The sequence below is a fragment of the Panicum virgatum genome, chromosome 3N, assembly GCF_016808335.1.
Source record: "Panicum virgatum strain AP13 chromosome 3N, P.virgatum_v5, whole genome shotgun sequence".
Classification (NCBI taxonomy): domain Eukaryota; kingdom Viridiplantae; phylum Streptophyta; class Magnoliopsida; order Poales; family Poaceae; genus Panicum; species Panicum virgatum.
The window spans coordinates 10,918,218-10,929,641 of NC_053147.1; the positions used below are offsets into that span (position 1 = coordinate 10,918,218).

An 11,424-nucleotide genomic window follows, 5' to 3' on the forward strand; every position below is an offset into this window, starting at 1 on the left:
GTAGAAAAATAAAAATTACCACCACTGCCATACAAAAAAATTAGCCTAAAATATCCGTGTGACTAATTAAAAATCACCAACGAAATGCCACTATAGAAAATTAAATATAAAATACCAATTAGCTATGTATCAGTTACAAACATATACTATTAATAAAAATTAAAGCTAATATCAATCAATCAAAATAAAAAGAAAATAAGAATAATTATATGCATAATATTATTAAAGCTCAACAAATCAAATTGTTATTATAAGTAGATCATATTTGAATTGTTTTAACTTATAATAAAACATAATTTACGATAATGAACAAGGTGATGTACGATAACAAATAGTATAATTCTTTTAAAAATAGTAAGGATACAACGACATACAAAATTTTGAATTTTCAATACTAACCGCGCAAATGCGCGACCCATATGCCTAGTTTTAGACATTTAGAGTGACGTTGTGACACGCAGAAATTTTATTTTGACCAATAATTCCTAGCGCAATATAAATACAAAGTATAACTGAGTCGAAACATGAATAATTATAACACTTAGGCCCTGTTTAGTTCCCAAAAAAATTTTGCACAATCGTCACATCGAATTTTTGGACACATGCATGGAGCATTAAATACAGTTGAAAAAATTAACTAATTACACAGTTTAACTGATTAGCACGAGCTAAATCTTTTAAGCCTAATTAGTCTACAATCTTCTATTATCTTATTATTTGGCCAACAAACGAAACCTCCACATTCACTCTTAAGGCCTAGAAATTTCCACATTAATCAGAAAAAAAATTAAAATTACCCACCACTGCCATTACGAAAAAATTAGCCTAAAATACCCCTGTGCCTAATTAAAAATCACCCACCAATGTCATTATGAAAATTAAATATAAAATACAATTTAGCTATGTATCAGTTATAAATATATACTATTAATAAAAACTAAAGCTAACAACAATAGATCAAAATAAAACGAAAATAAGAATAATTATATACATAATATATTTAAAGCTCAACAAATCAAATTGTTATTATAGGTAGATCATATATAAATTGTTTTAACCAACAATAAGATATAATTTATGATAATAAACAAGGTGACCTAGGGTAAAAAATAGTATAATCTTTAAGTAAGAATACAACGACATGCAAATTTTTTAATTTTCAATACTAACCGCGCAAATGCGCATGCTATATGCCTAGTTGGACATTATTTGTCAAATAACAACAAAATATGCTACAGTATTAAAACTCAAATTTTTTCACCAACTAAACACACCCTTACTTCAATTTGACAAATTAGAGTTCAAGTTTTTAACCCTCTGACTACTGTTCGCAACAGTAAAGCTACCAGCTCTACTAAAAGGTCGCAGTGTGCCCATTTAATGGGGAACTTGATGCAGCGCAAAGCTTTTATAAAAAGGGCAAAGCGTTGGGTAGCTGGGTTTGAGGCGCGCGTCGGAGCCTCGGAGGTGGAGCAAAGGGAGGCTGCTCCGTCGTAGCAGGTTAGGCTATGCTCTTCCTCTCTTCGTGCTCCTTCTTCCTTGGGACAGGGAGGTTGGTAATCTTTGCTAGGGCAAGCTTGTTGGTTCCACGGCGCCGACGGGGATCGGGAATCTATCGCCGGCGGAGAGGGTGACTGGGTGAGCCAGAGCGGCGCCGGTGTGTGCGTACTTAGTTTGATCCAATCCCTCACTCCCTCGATAGGTCAATTAATGCGGCTAGGTTCCCAAAATGTGAATGCCTTCCTAAAATGTTTCTTTCTGTCAGTGTTTCTGTGAATCGGGGTGGCCTTCTTCTCTAGATACTTTGGCAAGAATCACATTCGTTTCTCAATTTCCCCAATGAAGTTGGGACTTGGGACAGGCGGACAACACGTTTCTTTCCACAAGATGCCGAAATCTCCCTTCTCTGCTCTCTCCTCTTTGCACAGATTCCCCGTCCTATGTTGTAAAAATTTCCTGAAAATAATGGTGGCGCAGGGTGAAAAAAAAAGAAGGAGAGATAGTTAAACAGAAATGGCAGGTACAATCTGTAGGCAAAGTTTAGCCGGTGGATGAATTATAAATTGCTGTTTACCCCCGAAGTCTTCTTTGATTCATTTTCGTATGCAGAGCCACGGGGGTATCTCCCTAGAGTGCAATATTTGGGTTTTCTTACCAACTGTCTGGTGTGGTTTCATTGATAGATGGGCAGCACTTGTGAGTGCTCCTTGAGGTGTCCGGATCACCATTACAAGAACTGCATGGGCAACGAGGAATTGCAACTCCATGATGTCACTGATGAAGATTTCAGGGACTGCATCGGCAATAAGAAGACGCGATTCCATGTTGTCGCCGATGAAGATTTCAGGAGCTGCATGGTGAGTTTGATCCACTGGACATTGCCACCCCCATGCACCTGACATGTACCTCCTTCTGACAGTTCTTTGGGACCAATGTTGCTTCCAGCACTTTTTTTTTTCTTCACTTGACATCTTATGACATGCATCTAGATGAGGGTAATGGAGGTGTTTTTAAATGTAACAGTAAATCAGAGAGGTTGTCTCAAGATTCCAATCCAATCATTCTCTTCTTAATACATAAGCTGTGTTCCATCCTTGCATTGTCTAGATTAAAAGATTCAAAGCAGGAGAGGCTGCTTTAGTATCATAGATTCCCAGCCAAGATATTTTGTTCTTAGTACATGGCCCATACTTAATTTCTTTCACAATGTTGCATTATTAGTTATGCTATGCAATACTTCACATATGAATACTTCTTTGGAACCAAAAAGTGTCTTTTGAATTTGTTAGGTATTTTTTAGTACTGTTCAGCTGCCAAAAAAATATGCAAGTTGATAACTGGCACCTTGGAAGCAATAAGCCTTTTGTTAATTTGTAATGTTCTTCTGAAACTTCTTACCATAACTTTATTTTCATCCTACAACAGCGCATACCACCGGATGTTGGAAGTCATTTTAGGAAAATCTCGTCTGAGACCATCAAGATAAATGCTCCAAATGGTTGCCTATATGATATCGGGGTTTCCAGGGAGATGGGTGAGATAGTACTACGTTCTGGTTGGGATGTTTTTTCCGCTGCACATAACTTGGAAGAGAATGACTCTCTTGTGTTCAAGTTCTGTGGGAACTCGACCTTTAAAGTCCAGATATACAGTTCACATGGTGGTTCCCAGAAGATCACTTCATGTGTTAGTCCACCTTCTGAGATCCTTGAAGCTGTTCTTCCCAGCACTTGTGATCATCACGCTTCAAAGGGTAAAGTGAATTAGAATTTACATACTGTGATTCTATGATCATTTCACTAATTTTATCTATGTGCAGGAAATGAGGTACCTTATCCCAGACACGATCAGGAGACAGCTGAGTTTGACTATTTAACATCAGGAGGCTCCTGTTTAACCAAGGCACAAGATGAGAAAGTATTGGAAATGGCTCACACATACAGGTCTCAAGTTCCTCTGTGTGTGGCGGTCATGAAGAGAACCAATGTTGATGTAAAGGGTTGCTATATTGTAAGTTGCATCATTTTTTAGATCATTGTTATTATGCTTAATTAAGGTACTGCAATCTGATTTGATGGTTAAGACTACATCTTGTTTTTTTTAAAAAAAATTCCTGCAGAGTATTCCATCTATACTCTTGAAAAATGTTACAGAGGAGGCGTTTAAAGCTACTGTTAAACTAGAAGCACCTGATTCCAAAATATACAGTGTTTCAGCTGCCCAACAAAGTGATGATGAAATAGCTCTCCAGTCTGGATGGGATGCTTTTGTGGTTGCTCATAGGGTGCAAGAGGGTGACCTCATCATTTTCAGATACAAAGGGAGCTCTCGCCTTGAAGTTTTCATCCTTGACCAAAATGGTTGTCAGAAAAGCTCTTCATGTTTTGGCAAGGGATATGTTTCCAATGCCCAAGAAATATGTGATGATTCAGTCAAAATTATTGATCCACCCCATACAACGGTTGATATCATCGACCTGAGTAGCAGCAGTTCTGATAATGATGACAATGTGGCAGCATACACTGAGAAGTCAGCTAGGCTCCAGAAGCGGTACTTTGACCGTTGTGCAAAAACTAGGAGGATGGATTCAACTTCCAGCCAATCTTGTACATTAGGCCATGGTATTGTACTTATTTATTTAGTTACATATTTTAAATTCTTGCTATTTACTCTATTCTTATTATATGAGTTGATGGCCAATATTTCAGATCATGAAGATCTTCAAGCATATATGGTGGATGGGGTCAATCGGAGTCGGAGCCCTCTCAATTCCAACTATTATGTGGTTCCATCCCTGCCTCTCTACATTATATCAAGAAAGACAACTCTATCTGCAGCACAGGAGAAGATGGTTCTAGAGAAAGTCCAAGCAATTGGATCTAAATTTCCTATTTTTGTGTCAGTGATGAACAGAACCAGTACTGGTGGGAAAAATTTCTTAATGGTAAGTTAATAGTACTTGCTTATGTACACCTACTAATAGGGATATGGTTATTAACCTTTGGTTAGTGTTCTATCCCGTATACTGTAAATATTTTGATTTGCTCTTGGATAGAACACATCTCTGATGAGAAAAACTTGCAAGAAAGCTCTTATTGACGAATGAAATGCTCATTTCATCTTGGAATTTTACTATCAACAATAAGCCCATTTGAAATTTGATGATGCGAAATTTTACATGGATGGTGCAGACTTTGCACTCCTGCAGCAAATGAGAGTCATTTGGTAGCATAGACTATTGTTAGACACCACTTTGGGAAGAAAAATGTTTGGACCACATGTCGGTACACACTTAGTACATGATGATGGGTACACAGTAGATGAAGCAATCATTTTCTTAAATTTTTGGTTTTTTCATACAGAAATTCTCAATTATTCAGTTATCATCTGACACCCCATTTTCACTTGTAAATAGAGATTTGCCACGGAATATGCTAGAAGATGTCTTCCATTGGCAACCCAAGATCTTACTCTTCAGCTGGAGGGTTGCCCGGGCAAGCAGTGGGACACCGTGCTGCATGTTCAGGGTGGTCACGTGAAGATATCCGGTGGCTGGGCTGAATTTGTCACCGACAACTGCCTCTGGCCAGGGGACATATGTATGTTCGAGCTGGTGAAGATCACAAGGAGGCTCAAGATGATTGTGCATCTCATTCGCAAGTGGGGTGTTAGCAGCCGAAGCCGCGACGATGCTGATGTTGCTGGGCCTCAACAGGGAGTACGTGATCGCCGGCGCAGCTCCAGGATTACCGGCAATGGGTGCGCAAGTGATGTCATGTGTGCGCGTCCCCTCTGCGTGCGAGGGGGAATGGGGGATAAATCCCGGCGGGAGGGAGAGGAAGAGCTCATGTAACAACTTACCAAACAACTCGCACTGAGTAACCATTCCTCGTCCCAAATCTCTTCTCCGGTCCTAAGTTCTTGCCTATTCCCTCTTCTTCTTCTGATTATCCAGTGCCTAACATGGGGTGCATGTATATAGAGAGAGCTGTAGCTTGAGCAATCATAAGGAGCTGGAGAGGAGGCATTCCACTTTTGTGTTCATGGTCTCCACCTGTCAGGGATATCCATGTGAACTCCATCTGTGATGATACCTGGGTTTACGTTTTCGCTGATATTAAGTATTTTAGATGTTACTAGTTGCCATCAAGTAGGCTAATTTGGTATGGTGAGAACAGGGGAAAAAACATCTGTCTGCCTGGAGGCTGAATATTGTTATTTGTTAATTGTGACAGTCGTTTCTTCAGGACATTCAGCACATTCTTATGTTGTTTTCAGTACGCAGATGATCATGTCTCTCTACTGTGTCAACCAGATCGTAGCTGTGCCCAACCTTTGGTATGATACAGACACATTTCGTCCGTAACAAACGGGGCTTGCAGTTCTGTTTTCCGGACTCACGGAACAGATATACATTGACTTTGAGACATCCATTCTTCAGGATCCAAATAATCCATGTCGTCAAACACTGTATTAGTTACCAATCAGATATTTGATGTATCATCAGTTGTCATCATCACTCTTGTAATGATCATTGGTTTTGTAAGGATCGGCCTCAGCCATCAAGGCTGAAAGAGTCTGCAGGAGAATTATTACATAGGCCAAGGTAGGAGTGGTGAGACAGGACACGAAGCGATGGGGACCCAAATATCAAGTTCGTTGCAGACACATAGTGCCATAGTGGAGAGATGATACAAGCCGTTGGTCCTCCCAAATCAGCCAGAAAATGGCGATGAGAACCAGCGGCCAAACCGCACGGCACTGATCTGCCGGAGACTCTAGCACCGAGAGTTCTTCGGCAGCGGCGGCGTCAGCACAGCGGGAGTAGTTTCATGATGTGCCATCGAGGCGCACCGAAAGCTAAAGGTGTGTGTCATCGGAGCACGTACAGTTCGTGCCCCGTTCCATCGGCCATGCTGAATCCGCACAGGCCAGTTATTCTTGTTATGGAACCTAAGTGAAGCATTGGTCAGCAACATCGTCTCCCGATGCCTCGCAGGCCTATGCGTACCTCCCATAGAGAAAATTGATGAAATTTAAGAGATTTCTAGAATATGTGAACGTGTATACAGAGTTGTACAATTGGTATACTCTTACTTTTATACACCATGGAAAGGGAGGGATGAGAGCGCCTGGACCTTGTGGGCGCGACACGTGTCCTAGAGAGAGAAAGCCTGACGCGGGGCATGTATTCGGACTATATGCAACAATTAGCTCATTCGTGTCCTAAAGAGCAAGCTCGACGTGGGACATGGATTCGGCCCATACGCGACAATCAACACATATGTAACCATCAACGCATCAACAATTTTGCTCCATATTTCCAAATGGGAGCGGCGTAGCGCGCTCTTACTCTTATACGCCATGAAAGGGAGTGATGAGAGCGCCTGGACGTTGTGGGCGCGGCACATGTCCTGGAGAGAGGAAGCCTGACGCAGTATATGTATTCGGTCCATATGCAATAATCAGCCCATTCGTATCTTGGAGAGAGCAAGCCCGACGCAGGACATGGATTTGGCCCATACGCCACAATCAATGCATACCTAGTGAGCGCGACGTAACCATCAACACATCAACCATTTTACTCCATATTTTCAAATGGGCGCGACTTAGCGCGCAATTTACCTAGTGGCTTTTATAGGCGCACAATTTCCCGGAGGAGCATGAGTGTCTAGCTTGATTGCTCACACGATTCTCTGCAGTAATGTGATCGTACCATAATATATTCCAAATCACAGTACACGTCGGTACCCTTCGCCTCCATGGCTCCGGGCCATGGACGGCCTGAGTTCAGTGCCGCTCCGGCGCGCCATGGCCGGGCAGGACCCCAAGTAGGGGTGTGCCGCGGAAAAGCGCCGCTGCTGGAAGGAGGTTCTCGTGGGATGCCTGGCGGCCCGGCTGGACGCCGTCACCGGCTGACCGGCGGCCGGCGGCCTCACCTGCTGGCTGCTCCGTGCGTGAAGCCAGCAAACTTTTGCAAAATGCCCCCCCTGGTTCGCGATCAAAATTTGATAAATACCCCCAAGAATTTACATCTACATTTAGGTCCCGATATTTTACAAATAGATCCCTAGTTTGGACCATCCGAATATTTACAGCAACTCGTGCTGCCTGCAATTAGAACAAGATTATTGACCAAGGATATTGGAGAGATTTCTCACCTCAGGTAGTGGCTCAGGACACTGCCTATCGAACTTATGCAAAAAGTAGAATCACGATCCACCTATATAAATCAAGAGTTATGATATATGTTATTCTACGCCCTGTAAAATTATACCTACATCTTGCATATACAACTAAGAAAAGTAACGGTAGTCATCAATAGTCAATGCCAGTATACTGTGAATTACCGTTTACTGAACCAAAAATTCAGTATTAAATTAAATTACCGAAGCTTGAATTTGCTCTCGGGTACAACATTTTCTTATCAAAAAAAAATTGCGAGAAAGATCGTATTGATGAAATAAGCACTCATTCCATCTTGGAGTTTAACGATCAACAGTAAGCACATTTTCTAAATTTGATTATGCAAAATTTTAAATGAATCTTACAGACTCTGCACTCCTGCAGTAAGTGAGAGTTATTTGGTAGACTATCTCGATGCAGTGAGGGTAGTTTCATGATGCGCCATAGAATAGCACATGGATTTCCTGGGGTGTATGATCTCAGGACAGGGATGCAGGGGTGAAGCCAGACCGGAAGAGCATCGGGATCCCATGTATAAAACGATGGGTACTAGCTACAGTAATTTACCATTGATATTTTGGAAGTCTGTAAGGGTCAGCGGACCCAAATGGCAAGGTACAGCTCCGCCCTTGCATGGGTGCCCCGTTTCATTGGCCATGCTGGATTCACACAGGCTGGGTTGCGTGGTATCCTAACCGGCACGACGAATGGCTGAGCAACATCGTCTCCCGATGCCTCACAGGCCTATCTGTACCTCCCATGGAGAAGTGATATGGAATGAAACTAACTAGGAGAGATTTTAGAAGTATGTGAGCATGTACGTACGTGGAGGATGTATCACCACTACTGCTGAATAGTCGCCAAACGACTTTTGAGTGGCCTCAAGTGAGAACCGGGTGTGATGAAACGAGATGCGACTCAAGAGTTGTAGACTTGGCTTGGCTTTTATGGGCGCACAATTATTTCCATGGGAGCGAGTTGGTGCCAAGAGCCCGAGCCCGGCCGGAGGAGCATGATGGCATCCCCTGGCCAACACAATTCATTGCAGAATCCTTGCTTGATTGCTCACATGATGATTGGGCGCTACAGTTCATTCAGTACCCATATTCTATAGTGATCCTGTGCAGTAATGTGATTGTAATATGATACCAAATTGCAGTACACGAGCACGTACGATAGCTCGACATGCACATGTTCCTAGCATGCAGTTACAGACATCATTGACTTGTTGGTACGCAATTTTTTTTTTTCACAGAAGCTAGCTAGAAGCGTACCTCAGCAGGAGCATGGCCAGCTGCGGTTGCTACGGCTGTGACATGCTTTGCAGCAACAGCAAATGCGAGTACGACAACTGCGATTCATTGATGGCCTGCACAATGCTGAATGACCCTGATCATACTCGAGTCCCCTTTCAGACTGCCTGAATATCAGGCTGCCTGTTCTTTGCCTTGGTCCTGCAAATCAAGCCCCAAGTCTCAAGTGAATCTCCTCATCATGATCGATATGGGATATATACACAAGAGGTCAAGAGCTGCCAATTCTGAACTACTGGCAGCTGCTAGCTGGCTGCAATCCGCTTCTGAATTTGCACTCTGCAGCACTGCATACAAACACACAGCAATGTGTTCATGAATCATGAATCCTGAGTTAGCTAGCGATGACCGGTGCTAGAGCGCGCAAGGAGGAAGAAAATACATGGAAACACTCTGTTCAGTGGGAGAGCTCACTATTATTAATCCTTAGATTTCGTTGTTATTTAGCATCGCAAACTGTATGATCAAAGTAGGCCAATTTGATATGGCCAGAACAACTCTGCGTCTACCTGTAGTCCAGCTGATTTATAAATATTGGATTCCCATATTACCATATTATATGCAGGATTGCTTGGAGATAGCCAACTGTGACCTTCGCTCCTTCTGGAGATTTCTAGTTTCAAACAGAGCCATCTTTCACTGATCCTGAGCATCTTTCCGTTCTTTCCATATGCATTATAGGAACACTCATGGCTTGTGTACCATCTCCGGTGGCAACTCTAAATCCATGCAAGGCAGACTGTTCACTAAAGTACCAGCATTAGTGAACTGTTGGACAACATGGTCCCCTGATACCTCGCAAGCCTATGCCTATCCCTGAAGAAGAAAATGGTTGAAATAAAGGAGGAATTTTCTGTACAACTGAAAGTGGCTATGTGAGAAGGTAACACTTGTGACTTTTGAGATCGTAGGCTCTGTGCTGCTCTTTATAGGCGCGCATGCATGCCATGTTTCATGGGAGTAAAATTTGCTGTGCCCAGAGGTCGGCAAGGAACATGGGTAGCATTGTCATTCAGAAACCAGATAGTGTACATTCATTTAACGTGACATTCATGCTCAACTACAAACACGATTAGGTGCTTCAATTCATCTTAAGTCACTACTACAAAAAAACATTAACCGTGACCTTTAAAAATTACCTCGGAGGTGGGCATAAAAAATAACCATCTTGGTTAAACCGAGGCGGTCTTCTTATATTAACTGAGGCGGTTATGACAACCACATTGGAAAATATATTAACCGAGGCCGGCGTTGTAAATCAACCACCTCGGTTAATCAGGCCCAGCATGTTAGCCCACACAACCAATTTGTTTTTTTTTACTTCGGATGTCTGAACTTTTACAGGTGGACGGTCCGCCCAGATTGTGCAGACCGTACGCCAGCTAACCCTTGGTCTTGGACCGAAGGGGCGGACACTCCAGTGGTTTGGAAATCCAAACTTTTCATGACTTCGGATGTCCAAACTCTTTCTTTTTTTTTTGACTTCGAACGTCCGAACTTTTACAGGCGGACGGTCCACCCAGGCGGTGCGGACTGTCCCGCCAGCTAACCCCTGGTCTAGGATCGAAGGGGCGGCGGTCCGGCCCTGTAGGGCTAACGGTCCGCCATATATCTTTTGACCTAAAAGGATCGAGGCCCAAGAAGGGGGTTGAATTGGGACTTTTTCAAATTTCTACCTAGTCCTTAACCTAGACTAGTATTGCCCAATCTACAAATTTGAAACCTAGTCACTAGAGCACGCTAGCAAAAGATCCTTAGGTAGGTAAACACACTATCATGATCATTTTGTCTAGATGGTGGCACACCAGCAAGATCAAAACCTAAGCAAGAGATCACACTACCATGCAAGTTGTCCTAGTCAATCTACAAGCAATCAAAAGCAAGAATAATAACAAATGGATTTAATTGCTTGAAATAAAAGTAAGAGACACGAGACAACCGGATTTTTTCCCGTGGTATCGAGGAGTTGACGCTCCCCCCTAATCCACGTTGGAGCACCCACACAAGGGTATAGCTCCCTTGCTTCACCAAGGAGCAAGTGATCACTAAGAATGCTCCTTCTCCATCTCCGGAACGGCGAGCTTCACATCGTGTACAATCTTCTTGTCTTGGGGCTCCCACAAACTCCAAGAGCTCACCAAGAACCTCCCGATCACCGAGACCGGCTAGGTGCCGTCAAACACCAAGAGTAACAAGCTCCTAAGCCTTCACTTGACCTACACTCAGTTGGCCCTAACTCAAACACACTTGCTACACTTGCAAAGGTTGAATTCTTCAAGGTTGAAACACAATCAATGTACTAGATCTTCACTCTTTTGCTCAAAGCACTTTCTCTTCTTCTCAAGGGTGGCCTCAGGTATTCAAGGTGTCAAAGGCAGTTCAAATTAGCCAGGGGGTGCCCTTATATAGAGTGGAGAAGGTCACA

The 11,424-nt window shown here is 42.8% G+C and overlaps 1 protein-coding gene across 1 annotated transcript; it reads left to right on the top strand.

Annotated features, from left to right (window-relative positions):
• Positions 1 to 1,362: 1,362 nt before the first annotated feature.
• On the top strand, positions 1,363 to 5,760 carry LOC120667309 (B3 domain-containing protein Os03g0619800-like). The gene is made up of 7 exons (XM_039947411.1): positions 1,363 to 1,500; positions 2,184 to 2,357; positions 2,926 to 3,253; positions 3,320 to 3,510; positions 3,620 to 4,121; positions 4,209 to 4,444; positions 4,916 to 5,760. Exons 2-7 carry the CDS (start codon positions 2,184 to 2,186, stop codon positions 5,351 to 5,353), a joined length of 1,869 nt encoding a protein of 622 aa, XP_039803345.1. The 5' UTR covers positions 1,363 to 1,500; the 3' UTR covers positions 5,354 to 5,760.
• The last annotated feature ends 5,664 nt before the right edge of the window (positions 5,761 to 11,424 follow it).

What these genes read in the sequence shown, in the direction of transcription:
- LOC120667309 (XM_039947411.1), top strand. Translation starts at nt 2,184, where the DNA reads ATGGGCAGCACTTGTGAGTGCTCCTTGAGGTGTCCGGATCACCATTAC. An exon ending in ATGTAAAGGGTTGCTATATT is followed by an intron (nt 3,511 to 3,619) that starts GTAAGTTGCATC and finishes AAATTCCTGCAG; the next exon opens with AGTATTCCATCTATACTCTT. An exon ending in GTGGGAAAAATTTCTTAATG is followed by an intron (nt 4,445 to 4,915) that starts GTAAGTTAATAG and finishes ACTTGTAAATAG; the next exon opens with AGATTTGCCACGGAATATGC.